The following is a 14,931-nucleotide window of genomic DNA, read 5'->3' as shown; positions in this document are numbered from 1 at the left end:
GGAATCGATCTGCTGATCAGGCATGAAGGAATCAATCTACTAATCCCCTCTACTACCTTCAGAATAACCTGATATACATTATGGTTTGAAAGTGTCCCCCAACCCATTCCTTTCAATAGAACGAATGTATCCCAAACACCCTACGATTTTCCAATCAAGATCCTCCTCGCAGGCTTCCAGGATCACCTCGGGAGGTTAATAGAAAGACCAGTTTGTGCCTCCTCATTCTGGGCCTAATATTTCCATCTCAACAGTTACCCTGCTTCTTTTTAATGTTCTCCACCACCTCCTGCATTGCTCTGTTTGCAGCAAGATCCATAGTAGCAGGCCGTGTCTGGAACAGCATGTATCTCTGTCCTGAGGTTTGCCGGAGGCAAAAACATGAAAGGTTCCAAGCGTCTACACTTGCTTTTAAACTTACATAGCTCTAAGTGCTGAATGGTATCTTTGAGTGCAAGATTTTAAATGTTTTTCTTTTGCATGGGATCGCAGCTGGGTACAACACAGCAGCCACCATGCCATGTGGTGGGGCAAACGGGGTTCAGAGGGCAAGATTTAAAGATGCTGGAGAGTCCCCTCTCTCCTGGCTTTCTGCAAATGATGCAAAACTGAATTATCCAAAAGGGCTTTTTACTCAGATAAAAGCCCTGACCTGGATAGCCCAGGTGAGCTTGATCTCATTGGATCTCAGAAGCTAAGCAGGGTTGGCCTTGGTTCATAATTGGATAGGAGACCAGGGGTGGATCTAGGGCTGCCAGCACTCAGGGCAACCCAAGTCTGGTATTTGCCCCCCCCCCCCGCATGTGCGCATAGCATGTGCACACTCCTGGCACTGCGTGATGATATCAGTTCTGTGACGTCATCATGCAGGGGCCCAGAAGTGTGCCACCCATGCGGCAAGCTGGTTGTCCTGGTGCACGGTGTGCTGTGGAGCTGGCAGCAGCAGCGCAGGTGGCTGAGCGGAGGGCTGGGAGGCCACACGTGCCATTTGCCTGCCCCACTGACGGGGCATCCAGCTTGCCGTGCGCCCCCTGTCCTGCAGGGCTCTCTGCACAAGAGGGAGGGTGATTTGCTCTAGACGGCTTAAGGGGCACACGTAACTAGGAGTGAGCGCCCTCGAAGCAGATGTGTCCAGGCTTGTGCTGTTGGAGTCCGATGGGAGAGCACAGCACCGGCAAGCCCAAGACCTCCCCCCTCCTCCACAGCTGAATTTCCCTTTCTCTGCTTCTGCAGGGCCGTCCAAACGCCAGTGCACGTCCTGCCCCTTCCTTGGCCCAGTCCCGCCTCTTACTCCCCGGAGAGGCCACCCAATGCCCGCTCGCCTGCCTGTTTGCTCGCTCACTGGGGTTGCTTGGTTTGCCAGCTAGGCAGGCGGTAGGGGCAGCACTGCGTGCCTCCTGCTCCAGCTCCCTTGTGCGTCCGGCTGGATTCCAACACCCACTCCCCTCCCCGTTCCTTCCTCCTCGCAGCGGGGCCAAAGCACTGCTCACCAGCTCAGAGGTGCAGCGCAGCCAGCCGGGGGGCTGGCCATGCCCGACGCCCTCTCTTTGGTGGCGCCAGGGACAGGCTACCCCGCCTGCACCCCCATCGATCCAGCCCTGTGGGAGACCTCCGATGAAGACGAGGGTTGCAAAGGCAGGCAATGGCAAACCACCTCCTTTAGTCTCTTTCTATGAAAACCCCACCAGGGATCGCCATAATTCAGCTATGACTTGAGAGCACTCTCCTTCACACTCAGATGAGAGGGCTGTACTGTAGGGAGGTGGTCTCAAAGAGATGCTTCCCTAAAGAGATAGGAACCATCACTACGTTGCCTTACGTCTATCCTTTGCTTTAATTATGTTCTCTTATGTACTACCTGTTGCTTCAAGTATGACCCTACTGGGTAGTTCTATGTTGTCTAATGTCAGCCCTAGAATTGCTCATGCTCTGTTTCAGCATTTCTTCAACTCTGTATCGGATTTTTGCTAATGTTATGTCTTTGTAAACTTGCATTTACTTACCCTCTGGCATTGTTTATGGAAATGTCTTCGATATTGACTGTACTAATTTCACACTGGCTGATTCTGCACACGTTGGATAATGCACTTTCAATGCACTTTATCAATCGTTTGAGGTGGACTTTTTGTTCCACACACAAAAAAATCCGTTCCAAATGATCTATAAAGAGGATTGGAAGTGCATTATCCAATGTGTGCGGAATCACTCACTAAGCAATCTGCCTTGAGTCTCAGTGAGAAAGGTGGACTATAAATGATAAATAAATAAATAAAATACATTGAATGGCAACATTTTCATTTTTGTGAGCAACACTGGCTGTTTTTTATATACTCAGTATAACTGCCACCCCCCGCTTTCACCCCCTCCATCGTAGCTAGACCCAGCTCTGCTGAGAATCCATTCCCCAGGAAACCGTTTTATCAAGCGTCAATTGTAATTCATGTTGGATTTTGAATCCCACTGAGTGGCTTTGAAAGCCAATTTTAGCAGGACAAAAATATAGGGTGGGATCCTGTGCCAGGCTAATGATGGAGCATTCTTCTGGCACAACGTGCCTTGTTGTGACACGAGCGACCAGAGGATGGTTCCCTTGCGGCTGAGGAATATTCTGCCGACAGCAGAGCAGACTCATGGATTCGGCCCATATTTAATGTAGGATATCGTCTTTTTCTGAAATTTTAAGTTCTCACAATTCTTACAATATCTCAAAAAGGCACCTGTACTGAGAAAAGCAAACACATTTGCCTTGCAATCCCAAACAGAGTTACACCCTCCTAAATCTCCAAAGTCAATGAGCTCAGAAGGGTGTAACTCTGTTTAGGACCGCACCGTTCATCAGTTAATTGGAAGAAGGTCGGTGCTCAATCAACTAGCAATGGTTCCACCCAACAGCCTTACAAAATATAAATATTTACACACTGAAGCCTTATCTGAGCCGTGTGCTGCAGAAACTGCCTGCCGTTTACCTTTCCGGACCATGACTTGGAAACCAGCAGCAAATACTCCGCATGAAGTTAACGTGATGACCAGCGGGCAACCCAGGCGGCAAAGTCGGATCTATAAAGACAACAGGAAATAATTCAACCAATAGTTAAATTAATTTGGTATTCCAGAACCCACAAGGGCAATGCTCATTTCTTGTAACCTTTGGGTACAGCTGGGGAAGCAGGGTCCCTGCAACCCACCGCAACTAAAGCACAGCGATCGAAGCAAGAATAGGTCTGTGCAGTGTATCTTTGTGCCCTCTTCCTTAACATGCACTGAAAGCATGTCAGAACTATCAATATGTGAATGAAATGCCTATTACTACAATAAGCAGGGTGCTTCGGAGAGGGAGTAGGGACTATAGCAGATAGACCCCCTGGAGGGCTTTTCCAAAACATGCTGGGACCCCGCCCATGAAAGCAAAACTCATTGGTGTCAGGATTAATGGTTGTGTTTTGTCTTCACTAAAATATATCTACGGTACTGTCTATATATATAGTATACCTACTGAACCTTCATTGGAGTGACTGGCAGCTGCCTAGGGATGCCAAGTGTCCCGACCCTCTCAGCAGGAGGGCAGGGGACTTGGTGCTTACTTCTTCATTGTTCTTGGGTGCTCCTTGTGCATGCATTATGCGCACGCATGCTCCCACAGCTACGCGATAATGTCACTTTTGGGAAGTGAGATCATTGCACGGGCGTGATAGCGCACCTGCGCTTCTGAGTGGGCTGATTGGGGCCCGATTCAGCCCATTTGGAGCTGAAATCAGGCTACTGTGAAGTGCAGGAGGTGGCACGATGATGTCGCGCCCGGAGGTGATGTTGTCTCGCTGCCCTGGGAGCGTACCCGGGGTGGCATTCCCCCACCTTTCCTCCTCTGCTGGCCAGGTGAGTAGAGACGGGGGAAAGAGTGGGAGCAGGGGACCCCCCCCCACCCCAGCAGGGAACAGCATCCCTACAGATGCCTGTTTAAAAAATAGAAAAAAATTGCACCATGAGTCAACATCTTGGGAACGGCTATGCCCATTTGTGGTTGCTTGTATATGATCCTCGGGGCAATTTTGCTCCCTATCGGCTATACACTACCTTTTGGTTCCATGGACCTATCTGGGCCAAGGAAAAGATTGGAGGGAGCTGATTCCTTGCAGGGACAGCTTGCACATCACTCCACTAGAAGAAATGTAAAAGTTCTTCAGATGCGATAGGGAAGAACGGGTCAAATCAGCTTTATTGTCTCCTCCACATGACACACACATTGATTATACCATCTGAAGCAGCTTTTATTTGGGTAGATCCACCGGGACACAAATTTGCTTAAGATTACACATGGAATTAATGTTCTGCTAATTGCTAACTCTTCAAAGAGCCTCGGAATTGAGAAGTGGGTTCTTTCCACAATAAGTATTATCATTAACAATCAGAAGCTGATGGTAGGTTGCATGAAGTAAGCTCGGAGGGGTGAGGAACGAGACCAGTAAGATTATTCTTAGCTCTTAAAGCCAATTACGCTCTTGTTAAGAAGGAATCGGTTTGACTTTTAGATCTAAAGCTAAATTAGGAGACCAGGCAGTTGAAAAGAGCAACCTTTTCAGCTTTTGTAAGTACACAAAAATTGAACTGAAATAGCACTCATTCTGCAGATGCACTGCAGCTATAGGAAGTATCTCATGTTATATAGGCCAAGAGTTGAGCTCCAGGCCCTTGACAACTTCGGCAGTGACTCCAACATACAGGAGATTTTGATCAATCACCTAACCCTCCCTGCATCCCTCACTGTTATCCCGGGACCAACTGTAGAGAAGCAATCCATGGTCCACCTTGAGAAACGAGACAGCCACCCAACAGACTACTGAACCTCAAAGATTTGGGTTGGAGCCCATGACTTCCTTCTGCTAACTGAGATCCGATGACAGTTTTCCTTCGACAAGAAAGCCTTTCTCCAATGGAGAATGGATTTTTCTGACACAGAAAAGCTTTCTCTGATGTTCAAAAACCTTTAAGGAAGACTTGGATGGGAAAGTTTCATTGGATTCATCTTAGTGGAAGGTAATCACTGGACCTAGCCCTACAAGTCCAAACCAGCTGTTCTAACAGAGCGAACAATCAAGCCCTAACTCTTGGAGGTCACACATGAAGGCCACTCCGCAAGGCCAGAGTGCAAAGCCTTAGGCCAAGATTCTTCTCCTTTAAATATCATGCCAGTTCATAATAACTCAGGGGCAGGGCTAGCAAGCTTGATTAATTGCTTAAGAGTTCAGTGAACTAGTATTACTACTACTACCACTACTACTAATAGTACTAGCAGTAGCAGTAGTATCTCTACGAAATGTTATCTCAAAATGTTATCCCACATTTCTGCCCCAACAGGACCACCAAGGCGGCTAACAAATTTAAAACATACAAATTAAAATATTATCTTAGAAGGCATTAAAAACAACACGTAAATGCATTATTAAAACCCGAATTTAAAATAAATGCAAATGATAAAAACAACAGGCAAAACACTGGGGAGAGAGGAGGGATCACTGAAGGTATGCCAAGGAGAACAAAACACTCTTCACCCGCTTGTGGAAGATGGCAACAGAAAAGAATAGGCAAATCTCCCAGAGGACAGAGTTCCAGTTTTTATGCCATGACTTAGAAAACCCTCTTCTGTGTCTCTCCCATCTTAAAAGACAGGGGCACCCGAAACAAAGCCTCTAAAGATGACCAAAGTGGTTGGGTAGGTTCATAAGGGATTAGGCGATCCTCTAGGTCTGTTGATCTCAGAGCACATAGGGCTTTAAATGTCTCTTATCTCATGGAGCAACACCTGCAATCTGTGGGAGCTCTCCAAGGTCCTGCAGACAGTGAACAGCTGCCTGGAAATCTGCTATTTTACGAGATATTGAATCCCTGTTGGATAGTTTTGTACAGTGCAAGCTAACAGCCGTTCCAGAAGAAAACAAAATATTCTGTGCAAAATCGATAAGAATTTTATGCTACTATTGCTGAAAGCCCAAATTACCTAGAAGAAATGTTAGCCCGATAAGCAAAACATTTTATCAAAAGATTATAAAATAATAAAAGAAAACCCGATAGGGCTTTCTAATCTCCATTGCAGAGGCTATGAGGAAACCAGGAACCACATGAGTCCCTGCATAGGACTGGAGAGGAGTAATGAGCCCCTGCTCAGGACTGGAAATGAATTACAGCGAGCCTCGGAGTTCTCTCCTGAGGCTACAGAGGGGCCTGAAGAACCTCAAAACATTGGAGGCCTATATCGAGGTTCCTTCTATAGCATAACTACTGGTCACTCTGTATTAAGGGGAGACAGATACAGCAGGACCCATACTGTGGGCTTCCTTTCATAAGCTATAAGTAATACAGCTTGTGTTTTTTCCCTTTAGGGTTCCCAACCTCCAGGTGGTGGCTGGAGATCTCCCAGAATTACAACTGATCTCCAGGGGACAGAGATCAGTTCCCCTGGAGAAAATGGCTGCTTTGGAAGGTGGACTGTATGGTGTTATACCCAGCTGAAGTCTTTCCCTTCCTTAAACGCTGCCCTTCTGAGGCTCCACCCTCCAAATCTCCAGGAATTTTCCAACCTGGAGCTGACAACCCTATTTCCCTTTAAGATGTAAACACAGTATTAATAAATAATAACCCCTCAAAGCATGTCAGCAGACTAGCGAGAAGCCCAAAAAAGCCGGCACATTGATGTTACCTGGCTCATTCTGTCCCTATGGACTAAAGTGAAGTTTCCTCCCTTCCGCCAACCAACCCTATACATGAAGTATATAGACTGTATGTGGAGGTAATATTAATGCATACATCAATACAATAAAAAAAAATTAAAAAGAAGAAGATTCTGAAACATCTTTTAGGGCACACTATCAGTTCACAAAGAGCATGGGGTCACACATCTAGTACCCCAGTGTTGCTTGGTGTCAAACTGAACCCAATGAACACATATGACACTGCCTTATGCTGAATCACATCATCAAGGGCAGTATTGCCTACTAAGACTGGCAGTGGCTCTCCGGGAACTCAGGCAGAGGTCTTTCCATCAGCTACCACCTGATCCTTTGAGCTGGAGATGCAGGGATTGAACCAGAGACCTTCTACATGCCAAGCAGATGCTCTTCCCTTCCCCACGGACTACTCTGGATCTCCCCCAGGCATCATCTGATACGTTAACCACTATACCACACTGGGCCAATGTGTTTGCTTGCATACATGGGGTGGGGCCAGAATTATTGATCCCACTCGCCTTTCTATCCATCTCAGCCCACCCACAAACGTGTCATAGACGGCGCTAGTTTGAAATCCCGAGTGGTTGGACCCTATGGATCTGATCCGCTAATGGGGGTGCTTTTCTCCTGCGCTAGGAACCATGCAAGAAGTTCTGAGTCTCTTGTGTACTGAGACTGACACCTCCTTGCGTGGAATGAACACGCCACCTGTAGTGTATCAATCAATCTTTATTAAAACGGCCCTAGACCAGCGTAAAACATAACAGCATTCTTATTCTCAAGAGATCAAAGGTAACAATTATTAGCTCCCACATTCCTAAAAATATTACACAAAATTATAATACAATATCAGCATTTCATCACATTTTTAATATTAATTTTATTAAGAATAATAACAACAAACAACAATAAACGATAAACATTAAACAGCGAATACAAAAGATAATAATATGGATACACAAGAAAGTTGCTTACAAATACGTCTTAAACAATATAATACTGTAGTTGAAAACATTTACAACAAGAGACAATGCATAAAAAGCTTTTGAAAGTAAATTAACTTGTGAAACTAATGTTCTAGTATTTTTTGATACAAACGATTTGGAGGATGTGCTTCTGTCCTATCAATAAAATCTAAAAAATGCCATCATTTTTCATAAAAGTTAGATGAGGATGAGTTCATCACATATTTTTATAGCTTCTTTAACAGGCGGATTTTGTAAGCTGCCACGAAAAACATCACGCGACATTCTGTAACCTTTGGGGTTTCATTAACAACATTCTGGTACACTCAAATTCTGAGTGGCCAGGGTTCCTATTGAATACAGGGGAAACAAACTTAATGTGGATTTCTTGATGGTCTGTATGGCCCCTTCCAACTCTATGATTCTATGAAAAGGGGCAATGTAATAAAATAGGTTCCCCTATATCACAAGGACGCAACCTATCTTCCATCCGAACCTTTTTTGTATCGCCCTTCTAGAACTGCAAAGGGGAGGGCCTGTCCTCAGATAAAGAAGTCAGTGGCCTTTCGAAATCTATCTGCCGCTCTGTATCCAGCATCTTTTTGTTTTAGGGTTAGTTTGCCTGTTCGTGTCCTGGCTCCAACACTGAGTGAGAGGCTCTGTAACTTATCTTTGACTTTCTTTAGCCATGCAGACTCATAACTATCCTCAAGGATCAAAGGAGTTAAGCCCCGAGGTCTTAAATTCAATTTTAACCAGATATTAAACGAGGCAAGACACACCCTGGGTCTCCACGTTTAGCATGCCAAATTCCAGCCGCAAGTTAGAATTTGAAACACAATGGGGAAATTGAAGAGCAGGTCTCAAAAATTTAGTCTACACCTGTTCCAGAGGTTTAAAACCTGTAGTTAAATGGATATGCAGTCAGGATCCAACCTCAGGGGATAATAACAACAACATTCGATTTATATACTGCCCTTCAGGGCAACAACACCCACTCAGAGCGGTTTACAAAGTATGCTATAATTATCCCCACAACAACAAACACCCTGTTAGGTGGGTGGGGCTGAGAGAGTTCCAGAGAGCTGTGACTAGCCCAAGGTCACCCAGCTGGCTTCATGTGGAGGAGCGGGGAATCAAACTCGGCTCTCCAGATTAGAGTCCTGCGCTCTTAACCACTACACCAAACTGGCTCTGAAAAGGGATTCCCACCTCGGATGAAGAAACATGTGACGTGGCTTGCATCTCCCCACCCACAGGAGACACCAACTGAGCCTTCATCTCGCAGATCTCGAAAAAAGGTTTCAGATCACGCCATTGCTTAAGAACACCTGACAGAATCCGATTACCACGAAGGTAAATACGACTCAATTTCCACAGCAACATTTCCTGAGGAAAATATTTAGTCATAGAGCATATCAAAATGACGGCAGGGTAAAAAAGTATTAGATTTATATAAAAGCATGTCACAAGCCTCAAAACATGCGCCCGGTGCATGCAGGCCTCATAAAAATAGCAAGTGTTATGACACTGTTTCCATGACAACTGCCGCAAGTTTGGGTTTGGGGATTCGACTGCAGAATCTAACAGAATTTAAGCACACGCGCGCATGCACACACACACACACACACACACACCCAAACATAAACCAATCTTCAGTGATCATTCAAGACAAGGTAATGTATACAAAAAGCAAAGCTCAAAACTAGAAGGGCACAATTTGTTCACTGGCAAGGGTTAAGAGATGTATTTTGTAATCAACGCTAGCCATCTCACCTTCAGAACAGAAATTTCACCACAAGTAACCAGGGAACAGAAACAACAACACATTTAGGGCATGTCTACATTACAACTTGTATTAATTTTATATTAATAACAACAACAACAAAATCTGATTTATGTACTGCCCTTCAAGACAACTTAATGCCCACTGAGTGTGGTTTACAAAGTATGTCATTATTATCCCCACAACAATCACCCTGTGAGGTGGGTGGAGCTGAGAGAGCTCTGAGAGAGCTGTGACTGACCCAAGGTTACCCAGCTGGCTTCAAGAGGGGGAGTGGGGAATCAAACCTGGCTCTCCAGATTAGAGTCCTGCTGCTCTTAAGCACAACTCCAAACTGGCTTTAACTGACAAGAATCCTGGAAACTGTAATTTGGCAAGGGTGCTAAGGACTCTTTTAGGCCCACCCTCATAGAACTTCATTTCCTAGGATCTCTGGTGGAGATAACTAATACACTATTTTAAATTGGTAGTATGCCCGTGGCATGTGCAAAGGGTTCCCTAGATAATGATCTGTAATCGTTATAACAGTCTGGTGAGGAAGGCCAGTATTTCACCCCTATGTTAGAGGGGCTGCAGCCAAGGTTGCCAGGTCCCGTCACCCTTCCAGCATAGGTAAACTGGCACTAACCAGAAAGATGTTCTCTCTTGAGCGGAAAATGTACATGCACTCCTGGCAGGCACGATGACATCACTTCTAGAAGTGATGTCATTGCACTCAGGGGGAGCATGTCCGCTGAGCGGTGGTCCGGGAGGTTTTTTGCCTCCTAGGACCGTTCCTCGGGCCTTTCCCCCTGCTGGCCAAGTGAATGGCAGTGGAGGGCAGATGCTGGGAGAGGGGGATCCCATACCCCCACCAGGGGACCTGGCAGCCCTAACTGCAACCAAAGTCATAGCGGCTTAGCTTGGGGCCAGACAATGAGTCATCCAAATATACCTTCTTTAATTTGACAAGAATTTTCCAGCAGTGCTGCCAGGTGAAACAAAGACAGATCTGGTTCTTTAACTTTAAAAATACACAATGTTTTATGGGCTCAGGTGGGAAATTATGCTTTGGATTTCAAAAGCTCTTTGACGGGATGAGCAAATGGTGGGCCTCATGGAGGTGGTCTGGGTTTTGCTCCAGGAGGCCCCCTGCTACATAGAACAGGAAGCTAACGCACTATGCTGGCTAAAAGAAATAGGCCGTATCTTGCCTAGCATTGCCAGGTCTTCTACTACAAAGGGAGACCAGACCTCCTGGCAGCAACCCCGTTGCCTGCCACCTCTCTGTTGACTGGCAGGAGAAAAATAAAATTTTAAAATGCCACTAGCACAATGGCATTATGTCACATCTGGAGAAAACCCAGAAGTGACGCGACACCATCATGCTGACGGCGCTCCCCATATCCCCACGTCCCAGGCCCCAGTGGTTGCCGGTCACTGGCTGGCAAACCTAAATTCTCATCCGTGCCACAAAACTGCTAGACGAGCAAGACCCAGGCATAACTGGCTTGTCTTTCAGTGTTGTTGAAAAGATTAGTAGATAATTAAGTGAAGCGCTTTGAATGCTCAAAGGCTAAGAAGCCTTATATCTAACAACGAGGGGCTGGCCTGGATTACGATCTGGGGTTCTTCAAACTTGCAGTAAGGGGACCCGTCAAGCTGTGCAGAAAAATCAAACTTCTAAAAATGGCGGAGTAGTATCTGAAAAAGCTCAAAACATTAAAGAGCAATATGTGCATAAAAAACACAAAGAGTTTGGGCAGTCGACTGGGTTGCTGCGGCAACCAAAACAACATCCTACATTGTGTCAGAGGCCCACCACAACCAGGAGGAGTAGGTGGCAACTGTGGTAAGGGGGGAGGGAAAGATCAAGGAAGCAGAGATGGAGCCAGTGGCGGGGGGGGGGCAGCTGGTACTTCGGAGAGAGTAAAGGAGAGAAAAGAGAGCTGGAGCCAGGGGAATGCGATTTCTCCTCCCCATAAGTCCTCTTGTAAAACAAATACACCAGTACTAGCAAGGAAGAGGGAACCAAAAGGCTTTATGGGTGAATCTCTTAAAAATATCTCCCCTCCCCTTCTATTAAAGGCAGATAGGCACATCTGTCTCCCAACTCGACGTTTGTTCAACATCTCACTTTTGCTGAACAAATATGCACTTTGCTAATATCTGCCACAAGACAGAACAGCATATTTGGTGTCAGCTTTGCAAAGCTGCAGAAGAGCCCAGAAAGATGCCTTTTTTCACATATACTATCTCCCCCACCCTACCCCATGGACCCTGTCCCACCCCACCACCCTTCCCGTTTCTCCCCACAACCTTCCTCTTTTGGTGGATCACTCTCATGGGGCATCCTTGCGTTCCTCAACCAGTCTCCCATTTTCGTCTCCCCGGCCACAGCCACACACCACAGATTGTCGTACATCAGCACAATCTGACTAATAGAGAACCGGTGGAAAAACATCAACACGAAATTGATTCTAAGCTGCACCGACAGATTGCCAATATGCTGTATACGAACTTTTCCAGTTACATAAGGCTGTCGGGGGAGAACAAAACAAAAGCGGGGTTTTTTTCCCTGTCCAAAGTATAATATCAGAGTCGGTGACGATTCTGGCCAACAGCTGTCATCCACCAGCTTTCAGCAACCCACGCTATCAAGAATTCTATTACTGAGGATTTTTTTTAATTAAAAAAATATGTCAAAACATTTTAACTGTTTCAAAAGGTGGCTATTTGTACAGGGTGCAAGCAGATTGCAGCTAACATTAAACTGTAAAAAATATCTGTCCATGTTGCTTTATACCCTAAACACTTGAAATCAGGGCCAAATGGGGTGAGTGGGTGCCATTTGGATTCATAAATAGTCCATCTGCTTTGTATGCCAGGTTCAATTCCTGACCACTCCCACTGAAGGAACTGAAACTACAGATGTTGGGAAAGACCTCTCTCACTTGAGAACCCAGAGAGAGACGGCCAATCAGAGCAGCAGTATTGATCCAGATGAACCAATGGTCTAAGTTGGCTTCAGAAAGCTTTCTAAGTTCTTAAGTTTCAGGGGGTGGGGCTATGGCTCAGCATTGGAACACTCTGGTTCAATCTCTAGCATCTTCAGTTAAAAAGATGACCTGTACTGGTGTTGACATGGTTTGTCTCGCTTGAGACCCTATTAGACATGGGCATGAACCACAAGAAAACCAAACCATGCGGTTCATGGTTTGTGGCGTTTTCATGAACCAGGAACCACGAACTCCCATGAACTGAGGCAAGTTCACGAACCGGTTCGTGGTTTTTAAATGCTCCTTTCCAGCCACTTAGCAGCATCAAGGAAAGGGGCATTTAAACCTCCGGATCAGCTGCTTGTTGGGGAGATCACCGACAAGCAGCTAATCATTTAAACAGCAAGGCTGTTTAAAAGACCGCTTGGAGCGACAGGGAAATGGCCATTTAAACTGCGGGTGAGGCTTTGCTAGCTGGCCGGGAACTCCTGTCCGGGCAGCCAAGCCCCACTGTTTAAACGATGAGCTGCTTGTCGGGGATCTCCCCAACAAGCAACTGATCCACCGGTTTAAATGCCCCTTTCCCTGCTGCTTTGCAGTGGCAGGGAAAGGGACATTGCTGTTTAAAATGAACCAAACAAACCAGTAGACCAGTTCATGGAAGTTCATGGAAACGAGCTTCCACGAACCACTGGTTTGCGAACCACAAACCAAGCTCGTTCGTCGGCTTTTTTGGTTAGCATTCCGGTTCGTGCCCATCTCTAGACCCTATCAGCTGCCACAGACGTTCCTTTGTTATATCTACTGAAGATAGGGTTCCCAGGTCCCTATACCCTCCTAGCAAGAGGTGGGGAACCTGGGACTTACCCTCTGAAAGTTCTCCCAGAGAGGCATGATGATGTCACTTCCGAGAAGTGATGTCATCATATTGGCCCTGGGTGTGCTCCTGCTCTTTGTGCAGAGCTAATTCTAGCCTGTTTGGGGGCAAAATTGGCCACAGCAAAGTGTGGGAGCGTGCCTGCGGTTGGTGTGACATCATTTCAGTAAGTGATGTTGTCACATCCTGCTGGAAGTGCGCCCAGTACACGCTTTCCCTGGTTGCCTTGGCGGTAGCGGGTGACTGCAAAGGGGTTTGCCACCTCCCACCAATCGCCAGTGATCAGCAGGCAATCGAGAAAACCCCCGAGAGATTGCCCGCCAGTGGCAGGAAACTGGTAAGCCTAGCTAAAGACGAGGCATCAAAATCATTCCACTTTCTACCTTTTACGGTAGGAAAAGAGGGTGGGAGCTTTCCATACCATAGCTGGCAGGCTGTGCCAAAGTGTGGGAGCAGCATCCTCTCTGGCTTCTGGGATTTCAGCAGGTACTGCCCACAGGCTTTCAAGCTATACCTGTTCGAAACTTACTCTTTATTTATTTATAGAATCATAGGGTTGGAATGTACCTCAAGGTCATCTAGTCCAACACCCTGCACAGTACAGGGAATTCACAACTACTTCCCCACCACACCGCCAGTGCGGAGTTTCTCCATGCGCAGAAAATGGCAAAACACCTCCAGGATCCCTGGCCACACTGGCCTGGGGAAAATTGCTTCCTGACGCCAAAGTGGTGATTGGCATTACCCTGGGCATGTAAGACGGGGCTGGAAGAACTAAGCACTGATGTAACCCTTTCTTGTCCTCCCTCTCATGATCTGCTCAAGTTCACAGAATCAGCATTGCTGTTAGAAGGCCATCTAGCCTTTGCTTAGAAATCTCTGAAGGAGAGCCTCCCGAGGAAGCCTGTTCCACTGAAGAACCACTCTGTCAGGAAGTTCTTCCTAATGTTTAGCACTTTTGGTTTAATTTCAACCCATTGGTTCTGGTCTGACCTTCTGGGACAACGGAAAACAATTCTGCGCCATCCTCTATATGACCCTTCAAATACTTGAAGATGGTTATCATATCACCTCTCAGTCGTCTCCTCTCCTAGCTAAACATTCTGAGCTCCTTCAACCTTTCCTTAAAGGACTTGGTCTCCAGAACACCCCACCATCTTTGTTGCCCTCCTCTGGACACGTTCCAGCTTGCCTACGAGTCTCACAGCTCAAGACATCTTACACGGGGACACTCAAGTGACTTACTTTCTGTGTGGTCAAGTGTACTCTGTCTCCTAGCAGTGCATGTGTATCCACAATGGGAGAGCAAGAGTAAGATCTTTCACTTGAGCGTCCCCATGTAAGATGTCTTGTGTAGAGAGACTCTAGATCCTTCTTAAATTGTGGTGCCCAAAACTGAACACAGTACTCTAGGTGACCTACGAAAGCATCATATAAGCACACTGTTGTTGTTGTTATGCTCTCCTCCACGGGCACAGTTGAGAAGATAGGAAGGCAGAGGCTTTGACCTTGTCCAAAGATAAATTCAAGAACAAAAGCTGTGTTACTACCTTTCATTAAGGCCAACCTGGAGGTCACAAAATAGCACACAAGCTTTTGCATTCTT

General features: G+C 46.3%; 1 protein-coding gene across 1 annotated transcript in view; it reads right to left on the bottom strand.

Moving 5' to 3' along the window:
- EFR3A (EFR3 homolog A) overlaps positions 1–2,994 on the bottom strand; it is a 98,499-nt gene extending 95,505 nt beyond the window's left edge. The window contains exon 1 of the mRNA XM_054985562.1: positions 2,967–2,994. Within this exon, the coding sequence (XP_054841537.1) occupies positions 2,967–2,979 (13 nt within the window). The 5' untranslated portion in view covers positions 2,980–2,994. The remainder of the gene's footprint in view (positions 1–2,966) is intronic.
- Between the last annotated feature and the right edge of the window lie 11,937 nt (positions 2,995–14,931).

The sequence above is a fragment of the Eublepharis macularius genome, chromosome 7 (genome assembly GCF_028583425.1).
Source record: "Eublepharis macularius isolate TG4126 chromosome 7, MPM_Emac_v1.0, whole genome shotgun sequence".
In the NCBI taxonomy this organism is placed as follows: domain Eukaryota; kingdom Metazoa; phylum Chordata; class Lepidosauria; order Squamata; family Eublepharidae; genus Eublepharis; species Eublepharis macularius.
This window is presented reverse-complemented; position numbering and strand designations above follow the sequence as displayed.